Source organism: Danio rerio, chromosome 23 (genome assembly GCF_049306965.1).
Source record: "Danio rerio strain Tuebingen ecotype United States chromosome 23, GRCz12tu, whole genome shotgun sequence".
In the NCBI taxonomy this organism is placed as follows: Eukaryota; Metazoa; Chordata; class Actinopteri; order Cypriniformes; family Danionidae; genus Danio; species Danio rerio.
In genome coordinates, this window is record NC_133198.1 from 15,117,223 (window position 1) to 15,134,818 (window position 17,596).

The following is a 17,596-nucleotide window of genomic DNA, read 5'->3' on the forward strand; positions in this document are numbered from 1 at the left end:
AAACGTGAACGTAAATTTTTTTTTCAAAATCATCTTCAAAAATTTTGTTGTTTCAGTTCATTTTAAACAAGTAGTTTGAACAAACAGACAACATCTCTTTTTAATGTGTAAGAGTTTACATTTTAGCTGTGTTCATGTACAGCTATGGAAAAATTAAGAGACCACTTAAAAATTCTCTCTGCGTCAGGATTTATTACACTGTAAAAAAAAAATTCAGTCTTCCACACAATTTCTTCACATTTTAATAAACCTGCAATGTAACTCATTTAAGTAGATTTAACAAAACTATTAAGTTCATTCGTAAATTCGTAAATTAAGTCATTGCCTTCAAATTATTAAATAAATAAACTGTGCATTAATATGAAATATAAGATTAGTGTACTTAACAGTTCAACAAGTTATAACACAAATACTTACATTTTTTTAAAGTAAAATCAACTTTTTAAAGCAATGGGTTTACTCACTTTTTTAAGTAGTTGCTTTTTGCAGTATAGTTTGAATAATAAGAGAAAATCTTTTTCGAGTGTAGGTATGGGTTTAAGTAAAATATTTAAAAATAATAACAATAATTTTAAAAAATACACTTTACATATTACTTCTTTTTATAAAGGACTAATGAAGAGGGTTTTTCTCACACATTTTTATCAAAGATAGTGATTTTTGGTTAAAGTAAGTGATATGTTAAAGAAATCTGTATTATTCAATCAATTTTGATTTCTTATTAACAATATTAAAACGTTGGTATTGCGTTGTTTATAATTGAATAGAAACATGTCTAACACATGGTACCAAATTACAGAGGTTTTATTTTAAATTAAAAAGAAATATCATTAGTAGTTTACAGATTAAACCTGAAACGGTGTAATACTCAAATACAAAAATTTAAACAGTTCATCAAAAGAAAAGGAGAATGCTCAAGTGATCAAATTTTTCCCTCACAGCTGTCTAAATTCAAATATGATTAATGACATTTACCTTGCCACGTCTCGTTTCAAACCTTTTGTATAAATGACTTTATTTACTTCAAGAACTTTTTTAAAATAAAACCTAAGAGATTTTGTGGCCCTTAGTTGAACGTTCATTCCACCAAAAAAGTATATAAAGACTACATTAAAGCAAACCATATGAATTTCTTTTATGCGTTGAACTATACACATATAGACATACATTATCAGACCAACAAACAAATATAGTGAAATATTATTGCATTTTTTTAAATATTTAAGGTCTGAAAACAGGGACTATTTTATGTTGCCCTATATTGAACTATGTGTGAAGTGGTCAATACTATTGAAGTGGTCTCTTAATATTTTTCCACAGCTGTATTTGGATGCACATGTAAGACTTAAGTTTCCATCAGTCACCACAAAAAGCTTTTGTAAGACATTACAACGTTTGTGTGATGATGGGTTTTTTTGTAGATAGAAGCAGGCAGGATGTTCTTCTACATTTGTGTTCCATGATGACAGAGTTTTTATTTTGAGGTGAACTGTACCTTTAAGATCAGTGACATCAGACATCTTTAATTCCGTTACTTACATAATATTACATGTTTGGTGCACTTTTTGTTTCTTACAAGAGCAAGTCAGGATATAATGCTATTTTTGTTTTCCATGATGATATAATTGTCCTTTTTGGGTGAATACACCTTTAAGAAAACATCAGCAACATCATTGTTTCCATTATCTTTGTCACTGATAGCAAACAGCATAATGTGAACACATCTGAATGTGCATGAACATAAGAATTTGCATTAACTTCCCACAAAAAGTTCATATCACAGAACGTTTTGGTGTGTGAGAGAGAGGTGAGTGTGTGTGTGTGTGTGTACTTATGCGGTTTACAGGCACAAGGGATTGTATAATAACATAGGTATGACCGAGATGTACTGTATTTAGGTGCTTAACGAGTACATTCCTTTTGTTCCCGTAATTCAAAATATTTAAATTCAGATTGATTGGGGTCTTTTGACTTGACCACAGGTTTCCATATGAGGGTTTTGGTTAGGGTTACGTATTGGCCATATAAAAAGTGTTTTACAGTATAAAATACATTACGTATGTAAAGTGACATAATTTTATATGCCATGATGTATTAGTGGACCAGCTGTACTGTGTTAAGCTGGTTTACAAATACATTCTTTGTGTTCCTGTAATTCAAACGCTTAAAATCAACAGGGTCTATTGACATTCAAATTTTGTCACAAGTTTCCTATGAGGGTTTTGGTTAGGGTTACGGGTAGGCCATATAATGTATAAAATATATTACTACATATATAAGTGTTTTACAGTATAAAATGCATGTGTGTTTGTGATCGATGTCCATTTTTTAAATTTTATTTATTAATTTAGCTTAAGGTTCAGGGTATTTAAATGAAGTATTTGAGCGCTTAAATATTTTTACAAAATTAAGTCCTCAAATTAGTTTAATATTTTAGATTTTTAGTGTTAACTGTACCTTTAAGAAAATATCAGACTTCTATTGATTGGTTACATCATTACATCAGCGTTGGGGGTAACGCATTACAAGGAACGTGAGTTATGTAATATAAAATACTATTCTATATAATACTTTTCCAGGTAGCGAGTAAAGTAACCCTTAATTTTAAAGTAAGTAATAATATTTTAGTTGTTTTTTTGAAAATGTAACGCAAGTTAGTTTTTAGCTTATAAGTTTATTAACTTATAAAAAAAAAACTGCTTTAAACTTTCAAGAATCTGTATTAGAGCTTTGTGATTTGGGGAATTATCTAATTGCAATTTTTTAGACATTGAGATTTTGATTTTATTTGCGATTTAATTTCATAGTCAACCTTTAGCTCAATAATCGATATTGTAGCTTCTTACTGCTAAAATGAAGTGAGTGGAACTGAAAATATATCAAGTTATATTAGCAAACAACTCTGAAATTTTACTTTGCTTGCTACTAGATTGAGTGTCACTGCCAATACTTTTAGCAAGACGCTCCTCGGCCTGTGGTTCTTTTTTAGATGCTGGTTGTTGCATTTCCTTGTGCTGTGGCAACAATTCTGCGACAGCTCTTACAAATGACATGGGGCCTCATGTGTCAACGCTGCGTACTCATAAAAACTTTGCGTACGCCAGGTTTCACGCTCACTTTTGGATTTACTAACGATGAAATAAATGTGGGAAAGTGCCCTTTTCCACGCCAACTTCATGCCTGGCGTTGGTGCATTTCTTGTGTGCGTTTATTTTTTTTCTATTGGCGACTCCTAGAGGCAATTGTGTTAAATTGCACACAACAAAGCATCTTTGAGCCTTGAAATGGCAGTTGTATGAAACGGATTCATCCGCATGTCTAGCAGGTATATATGATTTCCATACCATACAGTTGACCAGCCATTAAAATTAAAGCTCAACTTGCAGGAATCACCGCTTTTCCCAGTGTAATTGGAGCAATTTACTGCACACACATTGCTATAAAGGCGCCATCTAAAGATGAATTTGTATACGTTAATCAGAAATATTTCCATTCAATAAATGAGCAAATAAAATATGATGCACACAGTTATTATTGATTCCTACCTGTCTTCCTTGTGATGAAGAGTAGGCAGAATCTGATATGTAGCGGGGGAAAATAAGAAGAATGAGTTCGTCAATCGCTGGATTTGAACCGAGTTCATGGTCGAACGTGTCAAAACATGTTGCTATGCGCTTTAAGAGCTACACCACTCACGCCCCATTCATACAGGGCTTCAGCGTCAATGCTTGACTAAAGGCGTGACTGAAGTTGGGGCTGACGCGATCGTCATAGCAGCGTCAGCCAATGAAATGTAGTCAGCAATAGGCCACTGTCTAGCTGGTGTATTTACATACAGCGATCTGATTGACTGACGCTTCCATCGGCGCTTGAAAAGTTGAGCTAGTCCCAACTTCTGCAGTGAGCAACGCCTCTGAAGTGGCGCCGACAGATCCGCAATGCAGTTTGGAAACGCTTGACAGCACCCATTCAAAGTGAATGGGAAGTGTTGACGCTCTATTTCTTTTTTTAATCCACTGAGTGCGATGTTCAGACCCAACTGTGTTAACCACATTAGCTAAATCCTCCCACTCAATTTTTTTTCTTTTGTTATTAATTCTGGAGGACAAACTTGTAAATAACACCATTTTTCTCGAGCCTACCTCCGAAAGCAGCACCTCTAATTCACATTCTGTTCAAAGTTTCTCTTTTTACTCGCTTTTGCCATTGCTTTTTAATTGGGTTTTGCCAAAGTAGAGTCATTAGCATATTCATATGGGGGAGGAGGCAGGGACTGCTCGTGCATGTTGCGCTCAGTTTCGCGTTCATTGGGATGTACAAAGAGAATATGCGTGTGATTCGGCGTACGCAGTCTTTCATATATCTGAATTTTTTTACTGCGTACGCACATTTACAGCTTTGTGCGTACGCAATGTTTTACTATGATTCCAACGCAAGTCTTCGTACATGAGGCCCCTGGTTTTGTTTGGTGTCTGTGACTTTGAAATAAAGATATAATATATTCCGATAGTATCGACGTGTTGTTTTTCTTTGATATTAATTAGTTTATCAATGCTTCTGAAACGGCAGATTCCATCATCCCACTCCTTCGCAATTTCCTGTTTGTTTGTTTTTTTTTTTATTGTGGGTGTTTCGCAAAGTTTTGTTGCGCAATCACGATATATCATTTTGAGTTCACTCGATTCATTTGCACGTCGATTCAATTCACATCATTTTAGGAGTTAAAAAGTTAGTTAAAATGCATCATAGAAAAATGACAAAACCTCTGCAAAAGATGCAAAAACATGTAAATGCCATCTGAAATTTTCTCCTAAAATGAGAAATTTTCACAACCTCCTATGTTTATGTTCAGTTATGTCACTTAAAAGGCAATGAAAAGAACATGTCCGTCACTATAAATGTAAAATACTGAGCCAACACACAAGAGTTGGTGAAAAATGCTAATTTTAGAAGAAAATATCCAATGGGTTTTAGAGGTTTTTTTTAGAGAAAGATTTTTATTTTATTTTTTTGTTAGCAAGCATTCTTCAAACTATCTTTTGTGTTTAAGCTATCTTTTGTAAAAGAAAGCAAAAGAGATTTGGCACAAGTGACGAATAAAGGGTGAGATATTTTTCATTTTCCATCAGATACCTATGCAAAAAAGCACTTATATCACACAATTTTTAGGTAGGGTTTTTTTGGGGAGTGGTTAGAAGATGCCGGTACATTTTTGAGTGAACTCTTCATCTGAGCTCATTGTACACTGAATAGTGTTGTGTGTGTGTTTGCAGCTGTCAAACTCTTGTTCCACTCAGTCACATGATCAGCTCATCCTCCACCTGACAGTTTGTGACGTCTCTTTTCTTTTCCCTCTCTTCCTGTTGTCATTGTCTGTGTTTTGTTTTCTGTCGTGTGTCTCTTCCTCCACAGAGAAAGCTCCGCTGGGATATGTGAGGAGATTTGCCTATGATTTGTTTTATGTTTTTGCTGTTGCATTACAAACCTAAAGTAGAACACAAACAGAATCATGCTGTGTTACGCAAAGACTGCATATTGTCATATTAGTGTGTTTAATGAAGCAGTTGATTTGGATATACAAAAGCGTTCTGCATGGGTTTACACTGAAAGCTGTGTTATGTTTGTTGACAGGATATGCAGTCTTTGATTTGACAATTGCTTGTGGAATTAAATCATGGGATCCTCCAAATAAACCCTGACCTGCACAGAGTCCATTAAGCGTTTTAACAGTTGATATGAACAAATCCAATTCGTAAGAGCATGTAAAAGTGGCTTCATTTTTGAAAGACGTTACGCTCCCCAAAGTGCATTTATTAGATCAAAAATACCACCAAAATTCAACATAATTACTACGAATAGTAATGTTTTAATTTTGTTTTTATTGTATTAACATAGTCTTCATTTCTTTTAAAATGTTATTTATTTATATGGTGTTAAAGCTGAATTATCATTTGATGTTTAAAAAAAAATATCTGCTCGAGAAAAATTTATTACAATAAATAAGTCATCTGAAATCTGATCATCAGTGTTGATGAAAAACATTGTGCTGATTCAGTTTTTTCATAAATATAGTTAACAAAAGAGCTCACAACAACAAATGTTTTGTTACTTTAAATTATTTTAATCCATTAGTCAAGTTTCAACTGTATATTTTTAGTCTAACATAATAGTTTTAAGCAGTTTGATCTGAGTTGAGATGATGAGAAAAGTTCATTTGAATCAACTAAAAAAATTTAGGCCGCAAGAATTTTTAAAAGTAATGAATAAAAAAAAAAAAAAAAAAAATATATATATATATATATATATATATATATTAGGGGCTGCATGATATTGGAAAAATCTAATATTGCATATGTTATATTTATATGTTTTCGGTTCTCCGGTTTCCTTCCACACTCCAAAAGCATGCACCATAAGTGAATTGATCAATCTAAATTAAGCTCTACAGTCAAACTCTCATCCAGCATCTCTTCATAGCAAACATTTTCTGTCATCAGCTCTTATCAAAAAAGGGGGAGTACTCGAGACCTACCTGAGCTCAGAGCTCCCTTCTCGCCCTGCAAACGGGAGGGAGCCCGGGGCTCAAGAACCTCTTGAGCCTATTTGGAGCCCTTCTCTCAGGACAGCATGCCAATCTTGCTTATAGTCAATCATCAGCTAAGTGTGAACTCTTGAAAATAAAATATAAAGTGATTAATATTTAATTAAATACTTATTTTGACTTTTCAAAGCTTATGACTAAACTAAAGCTCATGAACAGGTCAGCGTTTTCATTTTGGAGGTTGTCCTTTGGTTCTGTTTTATAAATCTCTCTTTTACACTTCTAAATCCTTGCTTCTTGCTCGCTCTCCTCTAACATGACATTCATGTTATATGAGCATGTGTTTGTGGTGTGTGAATGAACACATGAATGGCAGTGTATAGCTAATGTCCTGTGTGTTTGTGTGTGTTGCGGGTGATGATGTTGTTATCAGGGCGGCGCTGGCATCTGCTCATCAGGCACAGCCGCTACCACAGACTCTGAGTGTTCTGGAAAGCACACCGCAGGTCCGCGGCATGCACACCATCATCAGGTCAGACATGCACAATACACATTTATTTATAAAATTACAAATACTTAAATCACTGTAATTGAGTAGTTTTGCTCAGGAATTCAACTTGCGGTCACTACATTATGTTTTGCTTACAGTTTTAACCAGAATTTCTTTTTTTTTAAAATATTTCCCGAATTATGTTTAACAGAGCAAGGAAATTTTCACAGTATGTCACAAAATGTCACTTTAAGCTGTTTTGAAGTATTTTGAAAAATATCTTGTAAATTATTATTTACTGTCATCATGGCAAAGATAAAATAAATCAGTTATTATAAATGAGAATCTATCATATTTAGAAATGTGTTGAAAAAAATCTTCTTTCCGTTAAACAGAAATTGGGGAAAATAAACAGGGGGGCTAATAATTCAGGGGGGCTAATAATTCTGACTTCGGTCCCACTTTATATTAAGTGGCCTTAACTAATATGTACTTACACAGGAATTAATAGTTTGTTACAATGTACTTATTGTGTAAATACATGTATTTACTGTGTACTTATGCTTGATTAAATGCATGTATGTAATTACAGCTGTAATTAACTTTTGTAATTACATTTGTAAATACACTGTTGACCATCCCTTACACCTTAAACCACCCTTAAACCTACCCATGCCACCAAACCTGTCGATAACCCAACCTCTATCCCAACTCAAATGCACCACAAGTGTTCTCAAATACATTATAAACACAGTAAGTACATTGTATTTATTTTTTGATGTAAGTACATAGTAGTTAAGGACACTTAATATAAAGTGGGACCCTGACTTCAACTGTATGTAGAATAATCAGTCCTGTAATTTCCATCCAATCAAAATAACACATGATTGAAAAATCACAAAAATCACATCATACCAAACAAACTCAATACACCGCTTTATAAATACAGTGTACAAGCATTGTAAGTGTCCAAGAAGACACGAAACCATCACATCAAATGACCGAGAGACTGTTTAGATGATGTTGACTATGATGACTGAAATCACCAAATTCCCTAATGTTAATTTTTCACACATGCATGCACACACCTTCACATTGTAATATTTACTATTGAATACATTTAAAAGAGCTACTAATAGGGTTATCCAACAAGAGACTGATATGCATGCAAGATCAAAAAACCCTTCCATTAGCTATGTTTCCATCCACCTATTTTTATGCGCATTTTGTGCATAAAAAAATTGGTTGATGGAAACGCATTGACGCGCATAAATTGTGAAAATGCCATTTAAAAACTTATGCGCATAATTTAGTTGGATACATTTTTTATCCTATAAGAAAAGATGCACATAAACTACGATGGAAACACTTTTACCGCACAAATTTCAGTATGCGCATTAAAAAAAAGGTCATGTGATTTTGTGATAAGAGATCGTGTGATGATGAAAATGTGTGTAAATAGACAAACCAGCAGGCTAAGCACACTGTAAAACATCTGAAATGTTGTTGAGGTCATTCTAAAACACGTTACTGTTCAAGTATTAGTGTTATTATATTATTAACGACCTCCAGAATCAAGAGCATCTGTGCTCCGCGTCTGACACCTTCAAACGCACGGTGCGTTCACTGCATGTCTGGATTTCCTTCTGAGGCGCAAGTCCTTATTAGATGGAGAAAAGATTGACGCGGCTTCTCCTACTGCAGCAAATTCAGTTTTTACTGTTGATATTTGGCGCCAGTTAATCAGGTTGTGACGATTTTGTTCACTTTGACTCGCTAGATTAATTTGCATGTTTTTTATGCAATAATCTAGTTTTGCACATAAAGTTCATCCGCATTTTTGAATGGAAACATAGCTATTGTCTTATATTATCCGTTTATTTTTATCTAAATATCCTATCGACTCCCATATGATTCGTTCAGTGATTCATTTGTTCCCAAACCCCTCCATAGCGCGAAGCTAATCTGCGGTGATTGGCCTAATGACCCAGTCTGTTGTGATTGGTTGACTGTGTTCAGCACGGGACAGAGAAAAAAAGCCCACCATGGCCAGAGAGTATACAGTATGAGAATCCAGAGCAGGAATGCAATAAATCAATGCAGTTAAAGACCAAAAATATGGAGAAAAAAAGTGTTCTGGAGAGTACACCGAATTGAGATCAAGAATTGATTGGCTGTAACATAATTTTTAAATTCAGTTTGGACATTTTGTCATTTATAATTGGGTTAAGGGCGATGCAGTGGGTAGCACGTTCGCCTCACAGCAAGAAGGTCGCTGGTTCGATCCTCGGCTCAGTTGGTGTTTCTGTGTGGAGTTTGCATGTTCTCCCTGCGTTCGCGTGGGTTTTCTCCGGGTGGTCCGGTTTCCCCCACAGTCCAAAGACATGCGGTACAGGTGAATTGGGTAGGCTAAATTGTCCGTATTGTATGAGTGTGTGTGTGTGTGTGTGTGTGTGTGTGTGTGTGTGTGTGTGTGTGTGTGTTTGTGTATGTGTGGATGTTTCCCAGAGATGGGTTGCGACTGGAAGGGCATCCGCTGCGTAAAATCTTGCTGGATAAGTTGGCGGTTCATTCCGCTGTGGCGACCCCAGATTAATAAAGGGACTAAGCCGACAAGAAAATGAATGAATGAATAATTGAGTTAAAACTGAAATTTAATCTCACACATGAAGGCGGTTCATAGTAGCCAAGTCTTTGGCTTTCAATCAAGAACATATCAATTGGGTTTTACGTCAATTTGATTTACATATGTAAACCCTTTTTTACGTCACTTTTAATTACAAGTTGCTCTCTTTTCAATAACAATTACTCAATCCTTTCCCCTCCCCTATTTTTTTAGCCCTTAGCCCTCTGTGACCCATTATTATATGTAAGCTGCACATCTGCTATCTTTAACCAGCTACCAAATTTCCAATAGCATAAGCCAGTGGCTGCAGTGAACTCATTTTGAAAGCTTTTTTTGTTTGTTTGCTTTGGTTTTCAGCTTTCATCCACGCCGCAAACACTTTGTGGTTAAGCCAAGCTATCACATAAAAGAACTACAGTTTTTATAGTTAAACAAGCAAACCTTACTGCATAATCTTGCCTAGCTGACCTTAACGAAAATCACATTTTTGACCACGACTGCTTGTGTTTCAGAAATAAAGACACCAATCGAGACGAGTTCATCTTCTACTCCAAGAGGTTAATGCGGCTCCTCATCGAGAGAGCGCTGTCCTTCCTTCCATCTCAGGTGAGAAAACCGTTATAAACCAAAGGATTGATGGGGAATTTTCGGTTCGACACGCCAGCGGATTTGTGAGTGTGGGCAATGGACGATTCGTCTTGAACATGGAAACTTGTCTCACTTGTCCACCGCAATTTCCATTCAGACTAACAAGCACAACATGCAAGACATCAGCTTAGCAACCAACAGCAGCAGCAACCTTTCCACTTACAACCTCACAGAAGAACCAGAGAGCATCACTGACATTTTACTGTGGCTTCTAATCAGAGAGGAAGATCAGTTTAGCTGCATTTGATGGGCTTGGTCAAAAAAAAAAAAAAAAAAAAAAAAAAACGAGATGGTACAATTTGTGTTTTCTGCTGCAGGTCCACATTGTTCAGACCCCACAAGGAGAGGATTATGAGGGCAGAATCTTTCATGGAAAGAGGGTAAGAAAACAACATGCCACCTAGATGCATTGAAAAATCTCTTTTAGGGTGACCTCTCATAGCAGTTCAGCATGATGAATCAGCTTGTTTCGGGAAATCTCTTTAATGTATGTTGTGTACAAGAGTAAAGGCCTTAAAAGCAAATGCCACCCTCACTTTCTGTTTTTTCTTTTTTTTTAACAGATTACGGGCGTGTCGATTCTAAGGGCGGGAGAAACCATGGAGCCTGCGCTTAGAGCCGTGTGCAAAGACGTCCGCATTGGCAAAATCCTCATCCAGACCAATCAGGACACAGGAGAGCCTGAGGTAACGCCCCTTTCTGTTTTAATTTTTTAATCTCAGTTTTAATCGAAGGAGCATAGTATTTCTGAGTTCTAAATGTGAAACTTTTCTCTGATGCAGTATTTAGTGTCGATAGTACGATTTTTACATGTTTATTAGAATTATTCATTTTGGTGTCATTCTAATATTATGGAATTATACAGGTTTAGAATTATACCTTGGTCATTGTACACCGTACATGATCTATTTAGCTTCTTTCCATTGGGTTATTGGGATTGTCAGTGGGTTAAAATACATTTTTATATTATGATTTAATATAAATATAATATAAATATACATTTAATATTTTTTCCTAATTAATGCATTTTCAGAATTAAATTACATTACTAATGTAAGTCACCTTTACATCTTTCTGACCTAAAGTATGATATATTGTTTTTTTTATTGGTTTGGGTTTTCTAATTGTTTTTTACGCTTTAATTTATTTATATGTTTTGTCATTATTGTTAATTTATTTTATTTATTTATATATATATATATATATATATATATATATATATATATATATATATATATATATATATATATATATATATATATATTGTACTTGTAATGACAATCAAGGTAATATGTATATATTTGTTACATTTGTTACATACAGTTGTGTATTTATAGTTATATGCGTAAATATACATTGTACAAATGTTTGCAATATGTAAATACAAACTTTTATTTTAGATGTTATCATCATGTAGTTACGTTATAATTACAATGTAATTATATTGTAATTACATTCAAGATAATATTTATAAATGTATTTTTATTTATAGTTATAAATGTAGCTATTAATTATTTATAGTTTTATTAAATATTCCTACCACCCGACATGTTAAAATCTATATATTTTTCAGCACTTTAAGTTGACACATTTTAATTTCACATGAACAAAAATTATTGTAAAGAAATGAGTGCTAAGCATTTAAACAATTACATTTAGTTCCTAAATAAATTTAACAGTCTTGTTTTATAAAATATATAATAAAAAATTATTTATTTATTGTTTTGTCTCACTTATTTAAACATATTATTGATGTTCATTCCATCTCGTCCTCTATTTTCATTCAGTTACACTACTTGCGTCTACCCAAAGACATCAGCGAGGATCATGTGATTCTGATGGACTGCACTGTGTCCACTGGAGCGGCAGCCATGATGGCCATCAGAGTTTTACTAGTGAGTCTGTATTTGTGGTCTACCCGTCTGATGGAGCTGATGTTACACACACACACACTCACACACACACACACACACATGCACACACGCACACGCCCACTCAAGTAGCACATGCAGAGCAGCCCAGTTTGTTTGTGTGCGAGTGTAGGCGTAGTAGTGAAACCTTAGTATCTGACAGTGGCCTTAGTGCATGATATAACTTCACACGTATTAGTTGAGCCGAGGGTGGTGATCACTCATTTGTGGGTTTGTTTGTTTGTTTGTTTGTTTGTTTGTTTGTTTGTTTGTTTGTTTGTTTGTTTGCTCAAATCATGAGAATTGTCAGAACTGTAAGAAATCAAGTAAAAATCGTGAGACTTTGGTTGTGAGAAATAATTCAGAATGGATTGTGACAGTAAGAATTAGGACAATTAAATTACAACTGTTCAACATGAGTTCGAATTGTGAACAATACATAAAAGTTGCAAGATTAGCTTTCAGAATGATCAGGTTGTTGATCTGTTGTTGCATTGCATTGGTTGTTCTTATTTGTAAGTCTATTAAACATCAAATGTAACATCTTGTAAATAACTCTTTTCCTGCCTTTGACAAGATTTTTTTTTTTAAATGTTGTATTTGATATTGTATAGAAAATTAAGTGTTTTATTTGTTTAAAAGCTGAGGCACAGATCTGTATTTTTATATGTATTATGCAAGATAAAAGTTTGTAATTACATATATTATGTCATCATAACGATCTAATGTGGCAATAAGATTGTAATACTGTGCATTTAATACAGTGACCATATTCATCTATGTAAACACACCCAAAACAACATTAACATTATAGCAGACACTGTAAAAAGCCCATTCCTAGCCACTAGACTTTTTTGACAGAGTATTCCAGTGTCAGAATGTTGTGGGACAGCTATACAGGAGTTTTAATTATAGACCGTGAAATTTAGCTGTTTTTATTTTAGCATTTTATTTATTTGTTTTTTTTTTAAAGCATGACGGTTAAACACCTATGCAGTTATGAATATATTAAAACAAGTTTGTTGTAAAAATTCGAAATAATGACAAAAAAATTGTAATTTGTGGATCTCCTCACTTCCAGGTGTAACTATCCTGCCATTGTGGCTGGTGTATTTTGGGAAATTTTCTTACCTGAAAAACTCCTTCCCCTTAGCCCTACGTGTTCAAGCTTAAGAGAATTGGGACACCCCTACCAATGTGCAAAATGAGGGGTGGGGGTTAGGGGAAAGGCTAAGGGGTAGAATTGGGATTGGGCCTTTGTAGTTACGTCATAACTATGCGGGTGCCGACAGGAAAATTAGTGCTGTCAAACGATTAATTGTGATAGGTTAAAAGGTTACATTGTAATTACATCCCAGATCATATTTATTAATGTGTTATAATTTAACATACATATACACAGTACGCATGTAATTGCAAAACTTTACAAAAATTAATGTGTCATTACATTGTAATTACATTCAAGATCATAAACGTGTTTGTGTATTTCATGTGCCTTGTGTATAGTTTCATATTTAAATATACACAATACACATGTAATATGTAATTCTGAACTTTCATTTTGGATGTAGTTACTGTGTCGTCACATTGTTATTTAATTGTAATACACTATTATGTTGTATTTACAATGTAAGAGTGTTATTATATTGTTAATGCATTGTTGTTACATTGTTATAACAATGCAACAACACAGTAATTACATCTTAGATAGAACTTTTTAATTACATGTGTGCTTTGTATATTTACGCATACAATTATAAATAGAAAAATACAGTACAAGAAATATACAAAGAAACATTTACATTTAGAAATATTATCTTGGATGTAACAACACAATAATTACATCCAAGATAAATGGTTGTAATTATTACTTTACTATGTGTATTGTGTATATTTAAGTATATAACTATAAATACACACTGTACATGAAATATACATGTAACGACAGTAATTGCCTTCAAGATATTTATGTACATGTATGTTCATGTACAGTATTTGTGTACTGATATGTAAATATACACAGTACACATGTAATTACAAACTTTTATTTTGAATTACATCTTAGATATTGTAAATATATTTTTGTATATTTCATAAACAAAATGAAATGTGTTTGTATATTTCTTGTTCAGTGTGTATTTCTAGTTTATACTTAAATGTATTCAATTAAATTATTAAACTTTTATTTTTGGTTGTAATTACTGTCATTACATTGTAATTACCATGTCATTACATAGTAATTACATTTTGATTACATTGCAACTACATACAAGATAGGATTTAAAAATGTTTATTTTTATGTAGTGTGTAGTTTTATACTTAAATGTACACAGTAAACGTAATATATGATTGCTAAAATGTAATTATGTTTTTACATTGTAATTACTTTGTCATTACATTACTATGTTCTTACATTGTAATTATTATGTCATTACGTTGTAATTACGCTGTAGCTACATCCATGATAATTAATAATAAATGTAAATGATTTTATGTAGGCTATCATTATCTACATAAAAATAAATCAAAGTCTTAAATACACATGTAATGTTTAATTACAAACTTTTGTCTTGGATGTATTCACTGTGTTGCTACATTGTAATTACATTGTGAATAGATTGACATTTCATTGTAATTACATTGATTTTGCATTGTAGTGACATGGTAATTACAATGTTATTGCCTCTAAGATAATATATATATATATATATATATATATATATATATATATATATATATATATATATATATATATATATATACTTGTTTCTTTGTATATTTTATGTACAGTATTTGTGTATTTTTACATAAATAGACAGTACATATGTAATTATATAATTTTATTTTGGATGTGATTGTTATAATCATAATAAATATGTAATTAATATGTAATTAATATATAATGCAATTGTAATAACATAGTCATAACATTGTAACTAGTTCCATGATTAACTTAAATGTGTTTCGTGTACTTCATGTAGAGTATTTGTGTATTATATTTAAAATATAGACAGAACATGTTATATGTAATTACTGTCAATACATAGTATTTATAGTATTTTTCCAGTATTTATAGTTGCATACGAAAACATACAGCACACATGTAATAAACTTTTATCATCGATGTAATTAAAATGTCCATACATTATTATTACAATGTAATTACATTGTTGTTACATTGTATTTTACCTTCAAAATAATATTTATAAACCCACATATTTATAAACCCAAATATTGTTCATGTACAATATTTGTTTATTTATAGTTGTATATGTATATACACACAGTACAATTTCCAACTTTAATCCAGGATGTAATTACTGTGTCATTGCCTTGTAATTACTATGTCATTACATTGTATTTACATCCAATATATTATTTATAAGTGTTTCTTTGCAAATTTCATGTACAGTATTTGTGTAACTACAAACCTATTTTGGATGTTGTTACTAAGGCATAACATAATAATTATTATGCAATGACATAGTAATTACATGATAACATTGTAATTACACTTAAGATAATTTATGCATCTTTGTATATTTTATGTACAATAGTTGTGTATAATAGTTTTACTTATGTACACAGTACACATGTAATATGTTAATCTTGAATGTAATTACTGTGTCGTTAAATTTTAACTACTGTTGTTACATTATAATTACTGTCATTACTTATTAGTTACATCCAGTTTTTGTTTGTAGTTGTATACGTAAATATACAATGTGATGACAAACTTCTTTTTATCATGGATTCAATTACTATGTTGTTACATTGTAAATTATATGTTGTTACATAGTATTTACATTGCTACTACATAGTAATTATATCCAGGATCATATTTATAAATGTAAATGTTTTTGTATATTTCATTTATACATATACAGTTCACATGTAATATGTAACTACATGTGACATGGAATTACAAGCTTTTATTGTGGATTGTATAAGTCCATGGCTGCGTCCGAAACCGCCTACTACTCAGTAGGTACTGCATTTGAATTTAGACGTACTTTAAGCCGTTAAAAAAGTACGTTCTATACAGTATGAATGTGAAAAGTATGAATGGAATTCGGACGTACTCGTCAGTTGTGTCGCTTCTCTTCCATTCATGAATTCTCTTGCGGGGCATTATGGGATAGCGCAGCGTGCATGGGATGCGCACTCCAGAATCTCGCCGGAAGTAGTAAGTCATCCGGGTACTTCTCGCATACTGATTTTCGAATTCTATGAATTCGGACATACTACTCAACTCGCATACTGATTTTAGCGTACTATATAGTATGGAAGTATGCTGTTTCGGACGCAGCCCATGTCTACTGTGTATATTTATACAATTATAAATACACATATTGTACATGAATTATGAAATATACAAAAAATGTACATTTAAAATAATTTGTATTATATATGTATGAAAGTGTACAGATGCATACATATTTTCAGTAAAGAGTAGGTAAAGGATTAGGTTTTGGGTTGATAGAAAAAAATTCATATAATTTGTATAATAACAACAAAAGCATATAAAAAGTACCAATGATTCACAGTGTGTGTGTGTGTGTGTGTGTGTGTGTGTGTGTGTGTGTGTGTGTGTGTGTGTGTGTGTGCACAGGATCATGATGTTCAGGAGGAAAAGATCCTGTTGGTGTCTCTGCTGATGGCCGAGATGGGTGTTCATTCAGTGGCCTACGCTTTCCCTCAGGTCAAAATCATCACCACCGCCGTCGACAAGAAGGTCAATGACCTCTTCCACATCATCCCCGGCATAGGTGAGACTGAACACCACCCTCATTGCATTTACCCTCTGTCCTACACAAGCCAAGAGCATGCCTGACTCATATTTCTAACGACATTACTAGAAATGCTGTTCTATTTAGCTCATTATTGTAGCAAAGTTTTAAGAAACTTTGAGTTTTAAGGTTTTTACCAACGTGATGTCGTGTGTGTGTGTGTGTGTGTGTGTGTGTGTGTGTGTGTGTGTGTGTGTGTGTGTGTGTGTGTGTGTGTGTGTGTGTGTGAGAGTGTATTTAGGTGTACAGCCCCCCAACTATTAGCCCCTCTGCATATTTTTCCCCAATTTCTATTTAATGTTAAGATTTTTAACACATTTCTAAACACAAAAGTTTCAATAACTCTTTTCTAATAACTGATTTATTTTATCTTCGCCATGATGACAGTAAATAATAGTTTACTAGACACGCCTATACAGCTTAAATATATATATCTAAAATATATATATATATATATATATATATATATATATATATATATATATATATATATATATATATATATATATATAAATATATATATATATATATAAATATATATATCTTAAATGGGCTTTTATTTTAGCAGAAATAAACAAAATAAGACTTTCT

General features: G+C 32.9%; 1 protein-coding gene across 9 annotated transcripts in view; it reads left to right on the forward strand.

The window, feature by feature from the left end:
- The window catches only part of uckl1b (uridine-cytidine kinase 1-like 1b), a 71,131-nt gene that overhangs the window by 51,027 nt on the left and 2,508 nt on the right, over window positions 1-17,596 (forward strand). For 6 of the 9 annotated variants that reach the window (XR_012398861.1, XR_012398862.1, XR_012398863.1 and 3 more), the window contains 6 exons: window positions 6,975-7,073; window positions 10,170-10,263; window positions 10,623-10,685; window positions 10,869-10,991; window positions 12,093-12,200; window positions 16,828-16,984. Coding sequence is in view for 6 of the 9 variants with exons in the window: in XM_681683.8 (XP_686775.4) it covers window positions 6,975-7,073; window positions 10,170-10,263; window positions 10,623-10,685; window positions 10,869-10,991; window positions 12,093-12,200; window positions 16,828-16,984 (644 nt within the window). In the remaining 3 variants the exon portion in view is untranslated. Of the gene's footprint in view, window positions 1-5,412; window positions 5,433-6,974; window positions 7,074-10,169; window positions 10,264-10,622; window positions 10,686-10,868; window positions 10,992-12,092; window positions 12,201-16,827; window positions 16,985-17,596 lie in introns of all 9 variants that reach the window. The other 3 variants (XM_005162006.3, XM_005162007.6, XM_068216875.2) reach the window with 1 other exon arrangement.